This window comes from Pelophylax lessonae (genome assembly GCF_965119305.1).
Source record: "Pelophylax lessonae genome assembly, chromosome: 11".
NCBI lineage: Eukaryota > Metazoa > Chordata > Amphibia > Anura > Ranidae > Pelophylax > Pelophylax lessonae.
The window spans coordinates 89,910,873-89,933,148 of record NC_138778.1 but is presented as its reverse complement, the minus strand read 5'-3'; the positions used below and the strand labels follow the sequence as shown (position 1 = coordinate 89,933,148).

At 48.5% G+C, this 22,276-nt stretch overlaps 1 protein-coding gene across 1 annotated transcript in view; it reads right to left on the bottom strand.

Annotated features, from left to right (window-relative positions):
• Nucleotides 1-2,474: 2,474 nt before the first annotated feature.
• The window catches only part of CDK12 (cyclin dependent kinase 12), a 265,108-nt gene continuing 245,306 nt past the window's right edge, over nucleotides 2,475-22,276 (bottom strand). Inside the window, exon 14 of the mRNA XM_082271762.1 lies at nucleotides 2,475-3,993. Within this exon, the coding sequence (XP_082127888.1) occupies nucleotides 3,329-3,993 (665 nt within the window). The 3' untranslated portion in view covers nucleotides 2,475-3,328. The remainder of the gene's footprint in view (nucleotides 3,994-22,276) is intronic.

The following is a 22,276-nucleotide window of genomic DNA, read 5'->3' as shown; positions in this document are numbered from 1 at the left end:
TCCGCCAGTTGAGCCCTAGCTGGGACCGCCACCCTGACATAGGCACATACAAATTTTATTGTGAGCTGCCGCCGGCGCGCTCCCTCCCCATCCAGCCCAATACCGCATGACCCAACACCTGAAAGTAGCCTTACTTTTCAGGGGAGGGGGAGACTAAGGGGGAAGGGGAGGGTGACATGTACAGGGGAACCCCGGCTAGTGGGGGACAACAAATGAGAAGGAAGGCCACATAGGGGGCCTACCAACCCGAGGAAAGGGCCCACGTCCACTCCCAACATTTCCCCAGAGGAAAGGGGGGACACTACTCACCACACTTTGGAACCGAGCAGGCACAACTCCGGGCAGTCCACCACACCATCTTGGAATAGGGGTGCTGCGGGCCAGAGGTAAGCTCCAACTCAGGTCGTGAGGGGTCCTCGTGATGTGTTTCACTCGCCGGCCAGCCCCTGTCCAGTGGGGCTATGTCGCAGCCAACCTAGCGCAGAGCTAAAGTTGGGTCGTGCTCGCTGACCAGACTTGGAAAACCATGAGGGTCTAGGACAGTGGTCCTCAACTCCGGTCCTCAGGGCCCACTAACAGGCCAGATTTTAAGTATTACCTTGGGGAGATGCAGACTAGAGTACTGAAATCATTGAGCAGCAAATTAGATCACCTGGGATGTATTTCAGTTATCTTGCAAACCTGGCCTGTTAGTGGGCCCTGAGGGCCAGGGTTGAGGACCACTGGTCTAGGATATCCAGTGCGTCACCCAGTCCGGCAGTTGATTGTAGTTCTCACAGGAACAGAAAATATTAAAATAAAAAAATGCCGGGACCAGAGATCCCAGCAAGGATCCAGGTCCTCACTCCTGACTAAGCAGAAAAAAACTGAAGTCCTATAGCAGGAAGTAGGAAGTATACCTCCTAGGGCATATTCAAATTTGTATCCGACTACTCCTATGGAGAGCAGCATAAGGGTCGAAGAAGATATGGAGCTGTGTCCGTCAATGAACGAAAGGAAAACATTGTGTTTAGCTATCTAGTAGACTTCAACCATGTTGATAAACATTTGCCGGAGGCTCTTATTTTTTTTGACAGCTGTGAGCAGAGAGCAGCTCTGTAAGAATCAAGAACATGCCATTTTAAGATCGTGGGTGGGGGGCTTGGGGATGAATCGAGAACGCAATTTTTTAACAAATAATCATGCAGCTCTAATTCAATAGTAATAATTCAATAATCAATAGGGATGAGTAAAATTGCTGACATTTCGGTGAAATAAGGAACTGTAGTGGGCATGAAAAAAGACTCTTGAAGTGTAGGAAAGCTTCTTTGTACTAGCTTGGAGCGAAGCAAACTTATTTAAGAAAATAGCTGTCAAAAAAGGCACTGATCACCTTATTAGTGCTGATTCAGATGACAAGAATTTTCTTGATAACAAAAGTGTTTCTAGCTGTCAACTTGTCATCCCCCCCCCCCCCCCCCAAGTGTCATGTAAATGTGTAGATACATTCATGTGTGGCCACCATCAGTAATCCCATTCTTAGCAATCACATGCAGCCACCTTGGGTATGCTCATGAAGACAGAAGTGGCTGAAATAAGGCAGTAAAAAGAGAATAAAAGTATGGCAGTTGTTTATGATTTAGTGCTTTAACAATAAATGCACATTCTAGATTGATTATTGAAAGTGAGCTTGTTGATAAAGATCACTACAGAACCTACAGTCACCATCCTTATCCTTCCTTTGCTAATTAGAGTCCCTGACCTGGAACTAGTATGCAGGTAAAGTGGCATTAGCTCCAATACTCGCATAGTTGTCCTAGGTCAGCAAACATTGAAGCCAGGATGAGGATAACCCCACACTTCACACCTTTAAAGAGGGCTGGGACAATGGGGCGGGGGGGGGGGGGGGGTTGGGTTTTAGGAGGGGCAACTGCCCTGGGCATAGTGATTTACCGTGGGGGTGAGAGGGTCACCAGGAGTGCTGTACTGCCAGAAAGAAAGAGTTGGAGGGGAAGAAGGAGCAAAGCCAAGCGCTGAAAGTGGTTAAGAGAGAGCTAGAAGGAGGCAGGAGCTGTGTTCTCTGACCACCTCCTCTTTCCTGCCAGTCCAGCACTCCTGTATTAATGTAAACACAGCTGCTAGCTTGGTTATACCCAAGCGTTATCAGATCAGGATTGTGCAGGGTTAGCTTACTTGCCCCCAACACACATCTTTCTACTGTTATGCCCTAAACTGGTGTTCCTAGAGAAGCACATTTGCACTGTGTGCGCGTAAATGTATTCTAATGGCTAGAATAAATGTATACTGTAGCCAATGGAATGAGTCTGCCCACATATGCTTCTAAATGTCATGCGCACATAAACACCTTTTTTAAGCTGGATTTTTTCCTCCTAGCAGGTAGATCCATAGAAGCATTTTAATACGCCTTACTGTTAATGCGCTAGATAAATCATACAACTTTCCACTCAATAACAATATTAACAAAGCAGTAATAGTACTTTGTCATTCTTGTTTATTTGTCTAGGCCCTTCAACAACTTTAAAAAAAATTATTTTTTCCACAGAGTCAGCGAACACAACCAGGGGAAAAACAAAGACAGGAGTTTGTGTAATGGAGGCCTAAATTTGCCCTAAAAATACAACTTAAAAAAGTATATATTTATATAAACTTAATAGGGCATAACAATATTTGTTCACCGACACGGTCTTTTCCTTGGAATTTCCTTTAAGAGCATGAGGTGCTCCAGAAGGTGTGAAGTAAAACAAAACAAAAGCAGTTTAGAGGAAAACAGTGAGAAATTGCATGTATAATCCAGCAGTTAATGACACAAGAGAAAAAAATCTCTTAAAAAAACTGTACACAGCCAGCTGCATTTGCATTCATGTGGGTCTCTCTTATTAGTTTCCTGAGGGGTACCACATAATTAGATACATTTCCAAATAGACCTACAATGCGGAATAGCATTGTGAGCCCTTTGGTAGCAGATGGGATAATTTTGAACACTTAACACCGCAATATGCAGCCCACCTTTAACCATCTGAGAATGATGGTACTTGCCATCTCTGAAGAACCGTCACTTGCCCAAGTGACTAAAACTTGGAAAATACCAATGAATGGGGAGGGTAAACTGTAGATCACAGGTACAAGTGTCCCGAACACATTCATGAAGCAGCAATTGACCATTTAAAGTCAGTACCCTTCTCTCATACTTCCCTTCTTGAAAACCCAACCAAATTTTCAAGGCTCTCTGGGTTTACATCCAACGCAGCTGCCAAAGCTAACCACGCCTAGTCCGTCATCACATTTAAAAAGAGGCCAGGAAAGGCAATTAAAGAACAGTATAACAAACTCAATAAGGGACACCTCTTCCTTGCCCTCCCCTTGGAGTTGCACGTGTAGGCGCTCTGTATGTCTTGTTGAATACCTGGGGTGGGGCAACCCAAGACTGGTTTGCTGTTGCTGCAGTTCCTGACCCCAAATCACTGTAGCTGGGGATTTTGGCCTCTTGGTAAAGATGAGAGCTGTTACTGGTAACCTCTAATTGTCCATGTGTGGCCACTGTGCCAGAATGCATCCCCAGAGGGACCCTTGTAAACCTGAGGTCTTGATCCCCTGGGAACTGCAGGGATCCTGTTCCCTGGTAACCACTTGTATCTCCCAGCTGTACTGGAAATGTTCGGCTTTTCGCTATCGATTGAGGAGACTGCTCTCCAAGCATTTGCCCTGAGTCTATGTCTTCTGGCCCCTCTGAGCTGTAAGTCCTTGGGGGCAGATTTTGGGTAAAGTCCGAGCTCAATCCTTGGTTCTCTCTACAAACCTTCATGGCGGCAGGCTCTACTTCTGTCTGAGAGAAAAGTTGCATTAGGGAAGTTGTCCCCACTGGCTCCGAGTCAGTAACATGGTCCTTGGAAACAGATGGTGGAGGAGGTGGCCCAGGAGGCTCTGGTGGTCTTTTTTCTGGTGGAAGGATACAAGGTTGACAAGCAGGAGAAAGGTTACTTCCTTTGACTGCATCTTTACAAGAATGTAAATAAAAAGAGAAAAGGGGAGAAAAAAAAAAAAACAAGATATTTACAGTTGAACTTTCAAATGTTAAAAATACATAAGCATTTATGTGGTTGTAATGCATATTTCTTTCCCTAAAATAAAAAAAAAAAAAAAAAAGGTTTATACTTACCTGCACAGTGGTGCATTTCCTCCTCACCTGGAGGCCCCCTCTAGCGATATCCACTCTTACACTCCTGCGTGTTCTATGGGGCACACGTGCAGGCATGCTCCTGAGCCAGGCTGTGTGCGTCCACAGACACACAGGCTCCGACTGCTGCCTGAGTCTCCTGTGGGACTAGGGAGAGGGGAGAGAAGAACTGCAGCTGGGTACAGTGCTGGATCAGGGTGGGGGCATAACAAGTAGTAAAATTTGTTATCTCAATGCAGGGAATGCATGAAGGTAAAAAACTGTTTTAACTTTAGAAGTACTTTAAAAGAAGATTGTAGGAAATAAATAGAATTGGTAATGGGGAAAGGAATAGTTGGTTTGTTCAAAACATATTTACACTGCTTGCAGTAATTTAGTTGTAATATAAAAAACTTTTACTGCTTCCAGCGTTGGAGCAGTTTTAATCACTAACATACAATTACGTAAAGGGATTGTAAAGTCTTTTTTTTTTTTTTTTTAAACATACATCATACTTACCTGCTCTGTGCAGTTAATTTTGCACAGGGCAACCCGAACCTCCTCTTCTTGGGTCCCTCTTCAGAACTCCTGGCCCCTCCCCTCCTACTGCCGCTTGCTATGGGGGCACCCAAGCACCGAGCAGAGGTGCAGCTCTGTGTATCCATTCAGACACGGAGCTGCCATTCGGCCTGCCCCCCTCTCTCCCTGGATTCGCAAACTGACCAATTGACAGCCATGGGCGCCAATGGCGCCATGGCTGTGTCTCAGCCAATCAGGTACGAGAGTCCCATACGGCCGAGGGACTCGTGGACATCTCTGGACAGAGATGGGGCTCAGGTAAGTATTAGGGGGTGCTGGGGATGCTGCTTCACACAGAAGGCTTTTACTCTTAAAGCATAGAATACATTAAGATAAAAAGCCTTCTACCCTTACAACTCCTTTAAGAACTTTGCCTTAGAACCAGAGAAAGCCTTTACATTTTTTTTCTTTGTTTTGTTTTTTGTGGAATTTAGGGCTTAACCCCTAACTACTTTTAAAACTGTCTTACCCCCTCTGCTGACTGCAGGAGAGAGGAGGGAGCACCAACAACAGATGGACCATTAAAGCCAATGGGTGACGCCACTGCTTCAGGCTTTACTAGACATTGTAGGATCACTCTCTTCACTCCCCTGCAACGCCACAGACACGGGAGATCACATGACCAAACCAGGGAGAGCTGAAATAGGCAAGTATATACTATCCATCTTAAAAAGATTGGTAAGCATAGGCATTAGAAGAGGGTAGGGGACAGTTTTAGGAGTAGTTAGGGTTAAGCCTGGAATTCTAATTTAACCACTTGCCTACTGGGCAATTTTACCCCCCCCTCCTTTCTGCCCAAGCGAATTTTTAGCTTTCAGTGCGGTCACACTTTGAATGACAATTGCGCAGTCATTCTACACTGCACCCATGACATTTTTATAATTTTTTTCCATACACCTAGAGCTTTCTTTTGGGGGCATTCCTCTTTGTGGGAATGCCAAAATTTGAGCCATTGAAAAGGAACAATGAGAAACCCCCACAGACATGCACCACTCAATGTACGACTTCCAGACGTGATGGTAAATCTTCCTAGAGGTAGATTTTCTAGCTTTTAACAGTGTGGGAATCACCGAGTCAGACAACACCCTATCCTTCGGCACCTGGCTTTCAACAACCAAGCCGTTAAAACCAACGACTGGGGCCACTAGAATGACCCGAATTCCTTCTGCCCTGATCCTTTCGCAGAAGTCTCGGCAGAAGTTGCACAGGGGGAAAGGCATATATCAGACAGTACTGGCCCCAATGAGCCACCAGTGCATCTGTGGCATAGGATAGAGGATCCCTGGACCTTGCCACGAATCTCTGTACTTTCCTGTTGAGGCAAGAGGCCAACAGGTCCCCCTCAGGAGTTCCCCACCGGAGACAGAGCTAATGAAATAACTCCTGATGAAGTGACCATTTTCCCTGATCAGACACAATCCGCCTGCCAATTTACCACCCCTAGAAATATGTACAGCAGAGAGAGCTGGAACGAAACATTCCACCAACCCTAGAATGCTGGCTACTTCCCAAGCTGCTAAGACCCTTTTTGTGTCCCTTTGGTGTCTGACATATGCCACGGCCGTGGCATTGTCCGATTGAATCTGTACCAGACACCCTTGAAGACGAACTGTCCAATGGGCCAGACAAAGTCTGATCGCCCGAAGTTCCAGAATATAGATTGGTAGTCTGGACTCCTCCAGAGTCCAAATCCCCTGAGCACATTCCGTGCCCAAGACACCTCCCCACTCGGACAAGCTGGCATCGGTGGTGACCACCGTTCAGAACAGGGAAAGGAAGGATTTTCCCTTTCGAAGAGCAAAGCCACCAGATCAGGGACCATCTCATACCCCAGCTTAGCAGAATCAGATTGTCTAGAGACTGTGGATTCTTGTCCCACTTGGCAAGACTCTCTCTCTGCAGAGGTCTCATGTGGAACTGTGCAAACAGAAACGCCTCAAAAGGTAGACACCATCAGGCCCAGCACATGCATGCATGTCCTGAGAGACTATCAACTGCTGGACAACAGAAGTCAAATGGCATCCTGCAGCTTCTGGAGCTTGTCCAGCGGAGGAAACACCCTGGCTGAGGCAGAGTCCAGGGTTAGACCCAGATAGTCCAACCTGGACGACGGAACCAGAGCAGACTTCTGGAAATTCAATGTCCAACCAAACTCCTGCAGAGTCCGCACAGTGATTTCCAGGCTGTCCTTTAGTGCAGTTGGAGACTGCTTGCAGAAGATGATTGTCAAGGTACCCTAGTACCGCAATCCCCCACTGTGAGCCGGACGGAATCAGCTCGTGGATCCACCTCTCTTGAATCAGAGAGGTCCACGGGTTCAGAAAAAAAAAAAACAAAGATGACCCCCACCCCCCCCCCCACCCCAGATACGGGTGAGGGTGCCCTTTCAGGCAGAAGAGGGCTTGTCTGCCGGTCTGGAAGAACCTGCTCTTGGCTTACTAGGCTAGGGTCTCTTGGAACCTCCGGAGACAGTCCTAATGGATTTGGATCCTTTGTCGTGACCCCGAGGGACGAAGAAGCCACTTATGAGCCGAGAAAAAAGGACCACGTCTGCGATGAGACTCCATGCCCCTGAAAGCCTGGGGGAGGACAGTACTCCTCCCTCCTGTGACTCCGTCAATGATTTCATCCAGGGAAGACAAAAAGGTGATCCCCCACAAAGGGGAGATCCAATAAGGCTTTCTTGGAAGTTTGGTCCGGAGACCAGCATTTCAGCCATATCAATGCCCGAAGGACCACTGCTGTCATGGACACCCTAGAAACGAAGGGAGCAGCATCCAGAGAGGCATCACAGATAAACTGTAACCCTTGGGCCAACTGGTCCGCCAGCTCCACAAAGGCAGGAGAAAGCTGTTCCACCCTCCAGATCCTGGCGCAAAAGCTTAGCCTTAGTGTACCAGACCTTGATAGGGTAGACTAAGCTTTTGCGCCAGGATCTGGAGGGTGGAACAGCTTTCCCCTGCCTTTGTGGAGGGGTGGAACAACAAAAAATTCAGCAGCCTCTAAAAACCTTGCGGCCAAAGGAAGCATCCGCAGATGCCAACACATCTACTTTGCAGAATCTAGTGAAAGCGTGCACAAACGACTAAGTGGCTGCCTTGCAAACCTACCACTGACGCCTGATGAAGAAAGGCCCAAGAAGCACTAAGCACCCGAGTAGAGCGTACCGTTAGAGAAAGGCGGAACCTGACACTTGATAGCATAGGCCTGAGTCCCAGTCTGTCTGATCCATCTGGAAATGGTCGCAGATGAAGAGAACAGCCCTTTTCTTGGCCCGTCCGTGATTACAAATAGTGAGTCTAACCTCCAAAAAGACATCATGGGTGCCAGATACACCAGAATCACCCGAACCACATCCAGGGTATGCAAAGCAAATTCCTTAGGATGTTTGGGCCTGGGACACAAAGAAGGCAAAACAATGTCTTCATTCAAATGGAAGTCAGAGACCACCTTAGGAAGGAAAGCCAGACCTGGCCGAAGAACCACCTTATCTTTGTGGACCACCAGAAAAGGGGTACGAAACAGAGAAGCACCAGAGATAGCAAATATCCACGTGCGGTGTCAAGGGAAAAAGCAGGTGTTAACAGCAGGAGAAAAGGCCTGACCCCCCCCACCACCAGTACAGTGTAGTATACCACCCCACCACCAAACTAAAGGGGGGTCTGGAGCGAGGGGGGGATCCGCAGGTCCGACAGTCCAGTGGGCCTGCGTTCACCCCAATCCACATCTGGGGGGAGAAGGGGGACAGCGACTCACCATACCAGGAACCAGGCAGGCACCACTCCGGACAGAACCCCCTCACCATTGAAATGGCCAGGAGGAATGCTGCGACTCGGGTCAAGACCCAGTCCTATGTGAGCTAGCAAGGCGTTTAACCCACAGGCCAGTCCCTGTCCAGTGGGCCTATGTCGCGGTCGACCCAGCGTGTAGCTCTGGTCTGACTGGGGGGACCACTAGATCTAGCTATGCAGCCCATCACCCAGCCCAGCAGTTGATTGTAGATCTCACAGGGAAAAAAAAAAAAAAAGAGAGAGAAAAAAATGCCATGTAAATAGAAAAAATGCCAGGTCCAAAGATCCCGGCAGGGAACTGGGTTCTTACTCATGACTAGGCAGAAAAAAAAACTGAAGGCCTATAGCAGAGGGGATGTATACCAGCTTAGGTGTAGCCAAGTCTTTTCTGCCTAGTATCCTACTCCTGTAGAGGACAATATAACCCTATGGTTATGAATATGGAAAGCTGTGTCCGTCAATGTTTCAAAAGAGAAAAATGGATTTTTGTAAAATCTTACCGTAAAATCCTTTTCTCTTAGCTCATCGACAGACGTAGTCCTCGGTGATACACCACCTTCGGGTTATGTTACCTCCGCAGGAGCAGGACTAGACAGGAAATTAAAAAGCTCTGGCCACACCCTAGGGGCAGTCCCAGAGGGTATATCCTCTCTCTCTCTGCCTCAGCAAATCAGTTATGTGAAAAAGCAGTGCTTAGAGAATTTAACCCAACCCAACTCCAAAACAGAGGGGCGGGGACTACGTCTGTCGATGAGCTAAGAGAAAAGGATTTTACGGTAAGATTTTACAAAAATCCATTTTTCTCTAGCGCTCATCGACAGACGTAGTCCTCGGTGATACACCACCTTCGGGACGTCCCAGAGCAGCATCACAACTGAGGGGTGGGAAAATGGAAATCAAATCCCAATCTAGAAGGCCCAACCGGTGCCAACTAGAAGTTTACAATGCTCATCCTTAATGATGAGACTCAACAAAAAAATTTTCAAACAGAAAAAAACCCTCGAGGTAGACCACCGGTCTCCTCAAATTGCGGCCTGCAAAACCTTGCGGCCAAATGAGGCATCCGCCGATGCCGTCACATCAATTTTATAGAATTTTGTAAAGGTATATACCGACGACCAGGTGGCCGCCTTACATACCTGGACCACTGACGCCTGATGGCGAAAGGCCCAGGAAGTACTGAGCGCTCGAGTGGAGTGCGCCCTAACAGGGAACGGAGGACTCTGACCCTTAATAGAATAAGCCTGTACCACTGTTTGTCTAATCCATTTGGCAATGGTTGCGGCAGATGCAGGCAAACCCTTTCTGGGGCCATCCGTGATCACAAAAAGTGAATCCGTCTTACGGAATGATTCCGTAGCTTTCAGGTATACCCTGATTGCCCGAACCACATCTAAGGAATGCAACGCATGTTCCCGATGATGCTTGGGCTGAGGACACAAGGAAGGTAGTACAATATCTTCATTCAGATGAAAATCTGAAACCACCTTAGGAAGAAAAGATGGCTTAGGATGAAGTACTACCTTATCCCTATGAATCACTAGGTATGGGGACTGGCATGATAATGCAGCCAGTTCTGACACCCTGCGAGCAGAAGTAATAGCCACCAAGAAGGCCACCTTCTGGGATAAAGTAAGCAAGGGAATCTCCCTGATGTTTTCAAAAGGAGGTTTCTGTAGAACCGACAAAACCAAATTAAGATCCCAGGGCGGTAAGGGCGCGCGGACTGGAGGAGCCAGGTGCCGCACCCCCTGGATGAAATTCCGCACCAAGGATTTGGTAGCTAACGGCTTCTGAAAGAAGATTGCTAATGCTGAAACTTGACCCTTGATGGTGCTCAAGGCTAGCTTCTGCTCAACCCCTTGTTGCAAAAAGGCCAATATTCGAGACACCGAATAGGTACGTGGAGGAAATCCTAAAGATTCGCACCACGCAATATAAGTCTTCCATGTGTGATAATAGACTTTGCTGGAAGTCGCTTTCCTTGCTTTAATAAGGGTAGAAATGACTGAAGTAGACAAACCTCTGTCCTTCAGTACTTGGGTCTCAATGGCCAGGCCATTAAAACCAGCGACTGTAAAGCACGAAGGTAACTTGGTCCTTGAGACCACAGACACTCCCTGAGACGAAGTTCCCACGGAACGTCTGCGACTAGCATGTCCAAGTCGGCCAGGCCGGCTTGGGGAGGCCAGCCTAGAATTTCTAGGACCACTGGCGCTGATTGGATCTGAACCAGGCGTCCCTAGAGCTATCTGGCCCCGACCATCCGAGGAAGTCTGGTCGTTTTCTGTTTCCACACATTTATCAGATACCTGATAGTTATCAGGAAGGGTGATCTTTTCTGGTTGAACCTCAGGGACCTAAGTCACCCGACTAGAGGCTACTTGGCCTATCTGGTCAACCAGATCCGATTCCTGTGTGGTATCGAGACTAATCTTAGGAAAGGGTAAAGGAAAAGATCTATTCAGGGAACGGTAACTAACGCTTCCTGTGGTACTTAAATGTTGGAAGGGAAGAATCGCACCGGTAGTAGTGGTTGATGCTCGATCTGATGTCCTGAATACCGGTGAAAACGTCCCCCCACCCTGAAACCGGGTGGGGGCGCACCTTCAGGCTGTGTACTCCTTTGCTTCGGGTTTGGCTGGGTTGGTCCTCTGCTTGTCCGACCAGCCCTTCTTGAATCCTCCTGGAGGAGTCTTGCCTTTCCCGCTAGTACCAGCCGGGCGCCCTTTATGGGCGGTAAAGAAAGGTCCTCGCTTGTTGCGAGGTCCCTTAGCTTTTGCAGCCTGTGGCAAGAAAGTGCTCTTGCCCCCAGTGGCATCCTTAATGATTTCATCTAGGTTGGCCCCAAATAGACGATTCCCCTAAAAAGGGAGATTGGTCAAGGTCTTTTTGGAACCTAGGTCAGCTGACCAGCATTTTAACCACAGCACACGTCTGAGGATCACTGCTAACTTAGATGCATGCCCTAATAAGGGAGTTGTGTCCAAGGCTGCGTCACAGATAAACCGTAGCCCTTGTATGATCTGTTCCATCAAATCAGATGTCTCCTGGGGAATATCTTTTCCCCTAAGATCTTGGCGTACCATTTTCGCCCATTCCGTAAGTGTCTGGGAAACTAGACCAATAACAATTACTGGTCTAAATGCTGACCCTATCAGAGAAAAGATAGTGCGGGACTCTGCTTCTATCTTTCGATCCACCGGATCCTTAAAGGACGAAGTGTCCTCCACTGGAATAACCGTGGCTTTATTCAGCCTGGAAATAGGCGGATCCACGACTGGTGGTACCGTCCATTTCTTAATGATGGATTCCTCAAACGGATAGCGTCTAGCAATACGCTTGGAAATAGTAAAGGTACGTTTAGAATGCTCCCATTCTCCTTTAATCTGATTACCAAAACATTTAGGTACCGGAAAAGCCTTCGCCATCTTGATGGGCTTATTAGTACCGAAAGGCCTCTCTGTTTCAGTTGCCTCTGCCGGTAAAGCCTCAAGTTTTAAGGTTTCTTGCACTGCCACAACTAGTGCGTCCACCAATGCTCCTTCCTGAATTATAGCAGGAGAAGAAGCGTCCTCCTCACTGTCTGAGGGGGCTTTACCTGGGATAACAGCCCTTGCAGAGGAACCTGCAACTGCCGTGACCATCTCTGAATCTGAGTCAGAGGTGTCAGATGGTATAGGGGTAGGCGGGGGTCGCTTCCTTGACCCCCGTCCCTGACAGGCCGCCTCCACCCGAGCCACCATAGACTCCAAAATTGCTGTAAATGACTCTATACTCTGTGCACCGGCGGGTCCCGAGGCCCCCTCGAGGGAAACAGGTGGGGGAATATGTGTGGCAGGGTCCATGATAACTCCAGTTACTTCCTGGATAATATAATTCAAAAAGAAAAAAACTTTTTTTTTTTTTTTTTTTTCTGACCCCCAGCGCCACAAAAAGCCCCTTAGTGTTACCTGCTAGGGATCCCTATCGATCGAGAGAGAGAGAGATAGACCCCCAGGCTCACCACTTGATGCTCAGAGTTAAACTGCAACAGCTTACAGCGCTGTCTTGACAAACAGGAAGTCTTTTGGCTGGCTGCCCAGGAAGAAGGGAGGCGGCTCCGCTCCTCTGCACGCCTTCCGGCGCCTCCCCCAAGCTCCACGAGGTGTAGGATCACCTCAAACATGGCCGCCCCCATGCTGGAGACACGAGGCTACGCCAAAATGGCGGCTCGTGCGATCCAGCAAAAAAAATGGCGGCGGCCTGTGCTGACTAGCGGTGTGCTGCAGGCACACAACACTCTCTCTGCATGGGGATATGGCGTGGTTGGCGGTACCGGCCCTGGCGGACCGCATGGCCGTTCGGGAGGCCTGCTAATAGCTGGAGATCTGATTTGGAAGGCAGTCTACATGTCCGTGGCTTCTGACTGGTAGGTAGCTTATACTTAACCCATAAGATTCCCAGAATGCCACAGATTACATCTTTAAAACATGTATACAATAGATTGTTAACTCCCAAACCAAGCCTCCTGGCTTTTTGCACACATAAAATCACACTCAAAGTAGGAGGATTTGTGACATGTTATAGGATAGAAAGAACTCTTTCTTACCATACAGAGAGGGGCCCGCGTTCACCACAAAACCCGTCAGGGAAAAAGGGGGAACATACTACTCACCATACCGGAACCAGGCGGGCACCAACTCCTGACAGTACCCCTCTCCACCGGGGCGGGAGGGCTGTCGACCGATACGGACGCCGTGACTCATGGTCTTTGGCGTTTCAGCGAGACGTTTAACTCGCGGGTTCAGTCCTTTTAATGGGACTTTGTCGCGGCCGACCCAGCGCGGAGCTATGGCCTGCACGCGCTCGTAGGCTGAACTGGGGTGACCACCGGATCTCAACATCCAGCCCGTCGCCCAGTTCAGCTTTCTTGCTTGAAGATCTCACAGGAACCCTGGAGAAAAAAAGCTGTCTAAAAATCCTTTTAGAAAAAAATTCTTGCCAGGACCTAAGATCCCAGCAAGGTATCTAGGTCCTTACTCCTAACTAGACAGAAAATAACTGATTTGCTGAGGCAGAGAGAGAGAGGATATACAACCTGGGACTGCCCCTAGGGTGTGGCCAGAGCTTTTTAATTTCCTGTCTAGTCCTGCTCCTGCGGAGGTAACATAACCCGAAGGTGGTGTATCACCGAGGACTACGTCTGTCGATGAGCGCTAGAGAAATAGGATTTTTGTATTTACTGTAAATTCATTTCCCTGAGTTGACTGACGGACACAGCGCTCCATATTCAGAACCATAGGTTATATCGCCCCCTACAGGAGTAGGACACTAGGCAGAAAAAAGACTTGGATACGCATATGGACAGTCCTAAGCTGGTATACATACCCCTCCCTGGTATAGGCCTTCAGTTTAGTAACAATCAGTGTCAGAAGGATCAAAACTCCATACAGGGGTGGGTGCTGTGTCCGCCAATACACTCAGAGAAATCAATTTTACCGTAAGTACAAAAAACTGGATTTTTGTCTAAACGTAAAATCCTTTTCTCTGAGGTTCAGATGGACACAGCTCCATGTCTTCTGGACCCTTGGGCTTAAGCTGCTCTCTATTCAGGAGTAGGACTAGGCAGAAACAATTTTGGCTACACCCCTGAGGCGGTATACCATCACTTCCTGCTATAGGAATTCGGTTTGTAACAAGCAGTGTCAGAAGAATACATAACTCAACCCAACAGAGGGGCGGGTGCTTTGTCCATCAGTGAACCTCAGAGAAAAGGAAATCCAGTTTTCTCTTTCGTTCACTAACGGACACAGCTCCAAGTCTTCTACACCCTTGGGATGTCCCAAAGCAGTATCAACATGAGGGGTGAGAAAAACACAGCAATACATATAATTCCCAACAAGGCTAAACATGGCCAACCAGGTAAAACAGGAGCTCAACCAGGAACAACTGGAGCTCATCTCAAGGAAAAAAATACACCCTCAAGAGGCGGAAGCCTCTGCAACCGCAGCCTGCAAAAACCTTGCGGCCAAAAGCAGCAACCAAAGATGCAACTACATCCACCTTCTAAAACTTTGTGAATGTGTGTACAGACAACCACGTAGGCGCCAACCACTAATGCCTGATGACAGAAGGCCCAGGAGGCACTAAGCTCCCTCGTAGAATGCGCCTTGACAGGGAAAGGAGGAACCTGACCCTTAATAGAATAGGCCTGCACCACCATCTGCCTGATCCATCTGGAAATGGTCACAGCAGATGCGGCCTGCCCCTTACCAGATCCATCCATAAGAACAAAGAATCGGATTTCCGAATCGACTTCACCGAGTCACCGCCAGGTACACCCAAACTGCCCTGACTACATGCAAGGAATGTAGAGCAATTTATTTAGGATGTTTTGGTTTCGCATATACGGACAGCAACACAATATCTTCATTCAAATGAAACTCTGAGACAACCTTAGGAAGGAACACCTGACGGGGTCATAACACCACTTTGTCCCTGTTAACCCCCAGGAAAGGCGACAAGGAAAACACAGCCAACTCCGACACCCTACACGCAGAAGTAATAGCACTCAAAAAGGACACATTCTGGGACAGAGTGAGCAGAGGAAGTTCTCGAATGTTTTGAAAAGGAGGCTTTTAAAGTACCAACAGTACCAAATTGAGATCCCACGGAGGTACCTAGGATCGCACCGGAGAAGCCAGATGGCGAACTCCCTGCACAAAAGTGGGAACCAAGGACTTCGCTGCCAACGGCCTTTGGAAAAATGTGGCCAAAGTGGAAATCTGGCCCTTGATGTTGCCCAGAGCCGAATGTTGATCTACACCGAATTGTAGAAACTCCAATAGGCGAGACACAGAAAAGGAACGGGGAGAAAGCCCCCGAGACTCACACCAAGTAATGTACGCCTTCCAAAATTTGATGATAAACCTTCCTGGAAGTAGATTTCCTAGCTTTCAACATCGTAGGAATCACAGACTCCGACAGCCCGCTGTCCTTCAGCCCCTGGCTTTCAATAGCCAGGCTGTTCAAGCCAGCGACTGTAAAGCAGGATGGAAGATTGGTCTGTGAGACAGAAGATCTTCCCTGAGCAAAAGTTTCCAAGGGCATCAGCTCCCAGCCTTACCAGGCCTGTGTACCAAGACCGGCGAGGCCAGTCTGGTGCCACCAGAATGACTGGAATCCCTTCTACCTCGATTCTGCATAGCGGTCTCGACAGAAGTTGTATTGGAGGAAACGAGTAAATCGGACGATACTGACCCCAAGGGGCCACCAGGGCGTCTGCAGCGTTGGCCAGAGGATCCCGAGACCTTGACACAAACCTCTGAACCTTCCTGTTGAGACGGGAGGCCAACAGGTCCACATCGGGGGTCCCCCACCAGAGGCACAGCTGATGAAACACCTACGGGTTAAGAGACCATTCCCCCTGATCCAATGCCTGCCGACTGAGATTGTCCTCTTGCCAATTCTCTACCCCTCGGAATGTGAACAGCAGAGAGGGCTGGAAGATATAGTTGTGCCCACCTCAGGATGCCGGCTACTTCCTGGGCTGCCAGGGCACTCCTTGTGCCCCCCTTGATGATTGATATTTGTCAGAACTGTAGCATTGTCCAATTGCATCCTCACTGGGCATCCCTGCAGACGATCCGTCCACTAGGACAGACAACGTCTGATCGCCCGAATCACCAGTATGTTGATCGGCAGACTGGACTCCTCGAGTCCAAACACCTTGGGCCGAGTACACTCCCAAGACACCTCCCCACCCGGACAGACTGGCATCTGTAGAAATCACTGTCAAACACAGGGGAAGAAAGGGAAGAAAGGATTTTCCCCAGGCGAAGCGCCAGGAAGCGGAGCCACCATATCAGAGATAGACCCCCCCTCGTACCCTGACTCAACAGCATCAGATCGTCCAACGACAGCGTTACATTTGACCAGAATCTCTCCTTGCAGATGTCTGATATGGAACTGAGCAAACGAAACAGTGGAAACCATCAGACCCAGCACTTGAATTCAAGTCCTGAGCGACGACCGACGGTTGGACAACAGGAGCGGAATTGCATCCAGCAAACTTCAGAAGTTTCGCCTGTGGAAGAAACACCTGGGCCGACGCCGAATCCAGCGTCAGACCTAAGTAGTCCAGCTTGGTGGACGGAGTCAAAGCTGATTTCTGAAAATTCAGTGTCCATCCGAACTCCTGTAGAGTAATGTCCAAGTCGACTTCTAGAGCCGAAGAAGACTCCGCATGCAGAAGCAGAAAACCTTTGTGAACACCCGAAGAGCAAAATCAAAAGCTAACACCACAAATTGATAATGCTACTCGCCCGTGGCAAAATGAAGAAAACGCTGATGCCCGACATATATTGGAATATGAAGGTAAGCGTCCTTGAGATCGATAGAAGCCAGAAGATCCCCTTGATGAAGGAAAGCCACTACCGTGAGAATGGACTCCCTCCGAAGATTCTGAACTCGCACAAAGTGGTTCAGAGCCTTGGGGTCCAAGTCTGGGGGAACCTTGCCTTCCTTTCTGGGAACGGTAAACAGATTTGACTAAAAACCTTGAAAACGTTCCGACTCTGGAACCGACACAATGACTCCTTGTGCTAACAGGTCCTGCACTGCTTCATAGAGGCCCTGCAGCCGATCGTGAGACAGGTGTAAGTTGGAAGGAAAGAACCTTGCGTCAGAGGCAAGGACCAAAATTCGATCTTGTAGCCGAACCGTATCAACTCCAATTTGTCCTTAATGAGCAAGGTCTATGGGTCAAGAAAGAAGCGAAGATGTTCCCCACCCCAACTGCGGGTGGGGCGCCCCTTCAGGCTGGGGAAGGCTGGTCTGCGGGAACCAGTAGTGCCCGCTTTTGAGTTATCATTCCAGGGTCTCTTGGAGCCTCCCGCAAAGTTATGGTTAGGTAACGAACCCTTTCCCTGAGATCCAGATGGACGAAAGGGCCATTTGTGAGCCAAGAAAAAAGGTCCATGTTTACGAGGTTCCTTGCCCCTAGCAACATGTGGAAGTAATGTACTCTTAACTCAAACAAACTGTCACCTACAAAAGGTAGATAAGTCAGCAACTTTTTAAAAGCCTGGTCGGCCGACCAGTGCTTCAACCAAATCATGTGGCGAAGAATCACCGTCGTCACGGATACCCTGCCAGCCAGCGGTGCTGATCCAAAGATGCATCACAAATGTACTGTAGCCTCTGGATCAACTGACCTGCCAGCCCTGCCAGCTCAGGAAGGTGTTGACCCCTTTCCGGATCCTGGTGTAAAATTTTTGCCCATTCTGTTAAGGTCTGGAATACCAAGGTGACAGCCTCAACATTGAATTTGCCACCGTGAAAAGGTAACGGACCAGAGCCTCAGCTCTCTTGTTCACAGGATCCTTAAAAGATGTAGAATCCTTCACCAGCAAAACTGTGACCTTATTTAGCCTGGAAACCCGAGTCCACTGACGGTGGAATCATTAGTTTCTTCAGGAGAGACTCCTAGCGAAACACTAAGGCTGGCCATACACTATACAGTTTTCGTTTTCAACTTTCCTTTAGATTTACCAAAACCATATAATATAAGGTCAAATGTAAACACTTTCAATTTGTATGCAGTCAGGCAGGCCCTTGCACTACATAGTTTAAGGTAAACCTAAAGGAAATTGAATAAGAAAATTGTATAGTGTATGGCCAGCCTTAGGTGTTCCAACCCTGAGTAGAGTACGCCATTACAGAGAAAGAAGAAACCTGACCCTTGATAGAATAGGCCTGAGTCACAGTCTGTCTGATCCATCTGGAAATGGTCGCAGAAGCAGCGGACAGCCCTTTTCTTGGCACGTCAGTGATCACATGTGGCCTCCAAAAAGACTCTGTGGCTGACAGATACACCCGAACCACATCCAGGACATGCAACACAAATTCCTTGGGATGAGCGGGCCTGGGACACAAAGGCGGCAACACAATTTCTTCATTCAATTATAAGTCAAAGACCGCCTTAGGTAGGAACGACGGGCATGGATGAAGAACCACCTCATCTTTGTGAACCACCAGATCGGGGGTACGACAAGATTACGTCACCAGTTCCGACACCGAAAAAATCCACCTTCTGAGACAGCATAAGCAGGGGAATCTCCCAAATATTTTCAAAGGGAGGCTAATGTAGAACTGAGAGTACCACGTTCAAATACAACTGAGGTGGAGGAGATGGCACCAGTAGAGTCAGGTGTCGAACCCCTTAAATAAAAGTACGCACCAATGAATGCGTGGCTAAGGGTTGCTGAAAGAAGACCGCCAAGGCAGACACCCTTGATAGTACTCGAGGCCAACTTACGCTCAACACCTTGTTGAAGGAAGGTCAAAATCCAAGCAACCAAAAAAGAACGAGGGTGAACAACGATCGACCCACACTACGAAATGTACGCTTTCCACGTACGATGGTAAATCTAGCCTTCAGCGGTGTCGGAATCACCAACCCAGGCAAATCTCTATTCTTCAGCACCTGGCTATCAACAGCCAGGCCGTCAAACTGTAAAGCAGGACAGCAGATCAGCCCTTGGGGCAGCAGGTTCTCCCTGAGAGCCAGTCTCCAAGGAACCTCAGGCCACCAATCACATTAGGTCGGTGTACCAAGACCAGCGAGGCCAGTCCAGGGCCACCAGAATGATTGTAATCTCTTCGGCTTCGATCCTGCACAGAAGTCGCCGAAGAAGCTTGATAGGAGGAAAGGTGTAGATCAGATGATAGTGGCCCCATGGGGCCACCAGAGTGTCTGTAGCATGTGCCAGAGGATCCCGTGGCCCTGCCACAAACCTTGGTACCTTTATGTTGAGTCGAGACACCAACATATCCACCTTGTGGGTGCTCCACTCCAGACATATCAGATGAAACACGTCCGGATAAAGGGACCACTCCCCTTGGTCCAACGCCTGCCAACTGAGATAGTCCACCTGCCAGTTTTCCACTCCTGGAATGTGTATGGTGGAGAAGGCCAGGACGAAGCGTTCTTCCCACCCGAGAATGCCGGCTACTTCCAGAGCTGCCAACACACTTTTTTGTTCCGCCCTTGTGACTGACATAAGCCCCCATTGTGGCACTGTTCGACTAGATCCGTACAAGGAGCCCCAGGAGCCAATCTAGTGAACCAGGCACAGTCTAATCGCCCAAAACATTGATCGGCAGTCTGGATTCCTCCAGCGTCCAAAAACCCTGAGTGGAGCTCTGTCTAAGGGACACCTCCCCACCCAGATACAGACTGGCATCCATAGTGACCACTGTCCAATACAAAGGGAGAAAGGATTTGCCCTGCCGAAGAACTGGAGAGCGAAACCCTGGTTTCTTGGCTCAGCCGAATCCGATTGTCCAGAAACTTAGGACATTTGTTCCATTTCACCAGGATCTCCCTCTGGAGGGACCTCGTATGGAACTGTGCAAATGGAACCACCTCAAAGGAGGTAGACATTATCAGGCCCTGCACCCGCATGAAAGTCTGGAGGGAGAACCACCTGCTGGACAGCAATAGAGGAATCGCAACATGCAACTTCTGGAGTTTGTCCAGAGAAAGGAACACTCTCGCTAGAGCTGAACCCAGAGTCAGACCCAGATAATTAAATTTTCGGGAGGGAAGCAGGGCAGACTTATGGTAGTTTAAGAGCCAAACTCCTTCACGGTCTGTATTGTCATCTCCACATTGTCCATCAAGGCAGGAGAGGACTCTGCTCCTCCAGGTAGCCCAGTACTGCAATCCCCCACTGACGTAGCAGCGCCAGAACTGGGGCCAACACTTTTGTGAAGACCCGAAGAGTGGAGGCGAGATCAAACGATACTGAGCTCTCCCACAGCAAAACGGAGGAAATGCTGGTGTTGGGCACATATCGGAATGTGCAAGTAAGCATCCTTGATGTCGATAGAGGCTAGAAAATCCCCCTGATGTAGGGATGCCACTACCATGCGAATGGACTCCAGTTTGAATTTCTGTACCTGCACAACAATGTAGTTCAGGGCCTTGAGGTCCAGAATTGGACGAACCTTGCCCTCCTTCTTTGGGACCGTATACAGGTTTGAATAAAAACCTTGAAACCATTCTGATACCAGAACCAGGAAAATCACTCCCTGAAGCAACAGGTCCTGCACCACCCCGAAGAGAGCTTGCAATCAGTCTGGGGACAGACGTACATTAAAAGAAAGGAACCTTTCCAAACGACAAGAACAAAACTATCTTGTAACCAGAATCACAGACAGAATCACTTTGTGGATCCATTTGTCTTTTACCAAGAAGGTCCACGGGCCCGGAAAGCAACAAATTAGTTCCCCCTAGCCCCAGGCATGAGTGAGGATACACCTTCATGCGGAAGGAGCCTTGTCCGTGGGTCTAGAGAATCCAGGGCCGCTCGAAACCTTCTGAGGAGGGCTTGAAAGGTTTTGAAACCCGGTCAGTGGACCCGGAGGGACCAAATAAACTTGTGTGACGAAAAAAAGAGCTGCGTCTGCTACTAGGTTCTTCCCCCCCGTGAGACTCTTATTGATCGAGGGTAGCCCCAAACAGGCGATTGCCTTGAAAAGGGTAAATCAGTCAGAGCTTTTTTAGAAGTCTGGTCTGCAGACCATCACTTAAGCCACAACACACGCCTAAGCACCCTTGCCGAAACAGATCAAGGGAGCGGTTCACCAACTCAACAAAGGCAGGGGGAATCTGCTCACCCCCTAGATCATGGCACAAAAGTTTAGTTAACTCAGTGTTTGTGACACAAGGGCAATGGCCAGGATCGGCCTCAACACCAAACTAGCAATAGTAAACATATTCAGGGCCCAAGACTCAGCCTGTCAGCCAAAACCTTAAAGGCCAGGGATTCCTCTACTGGAAAAGTATATAGAGGGCGCACCAGCCTAGCGCATTACCTTTTGCAACAATTTTAAAAAGTATGTACATCATACTCACAAATGAGATAAAATGTCAAGCTCTGAAGAGGGGGACACTCTGGAAACTCGTCAGCTATTTTTTGAGGTTTACATTCCACAACTCTTTAACTAGCAGACCATGCTGAGTGGAGAATCTTGGTGGACTTTTTTTTTGCTTGACATTTTATCTCGTTCGTGAGTATGATGAACGTACTTTTTTAAAATTAATCATTGCAAAAGGTAATGTACTAGGATGGTGCGCCCTCTGTATTCTTTTTAGAGCTTTTTTTATCTGGGTTTCCATGACCTGTTAGGAGTGGCAGCACAGCCAAAATGGCAGCTAAACCAGCGGAGTCACCTTTCTAAAAGATCAAGCCACATACTAACTTCTCAAGCGCAGGAGCATAATTTCCTTTTTCCAGATTCCTCTACCTGAATCATGGTTGCCATGTTCAACCTGGAGACAGGAGGGTCCACCACAGTGGTGGGACAGTCCACTTCTTGAGCAGTGACTCTTTAAAGGGTTACCTCACCGCAAGGCATTTAGGGAACACAAGGTAAGTTTTGGACGCTCCTAATATCTATAGACACATTTGTCAAAATAGGAGGGATAAGGGAACACCTTTGCCGTGCGAGACAGCTTGTGGATGCCAAAAGGGATGCCCACCTCTGCAGCCATTTCAGGTGCATCCTCCATCTTCAAAGTCTCCTGCACAGATGTAATCAGTGCGTCAACCAGCGCCATCTCGTGCGCAGCCACAGCTGTGGAGGAATCATCTCCACCATCTGAGAGATCAGGAAGCGTGGCTACAAACTCCATAGAGTGGGCAAAGTCTGCAGTGGCAGAGCCAGATTCAGGATCTGACAAAATAGATGAGGCAGGGGAGAG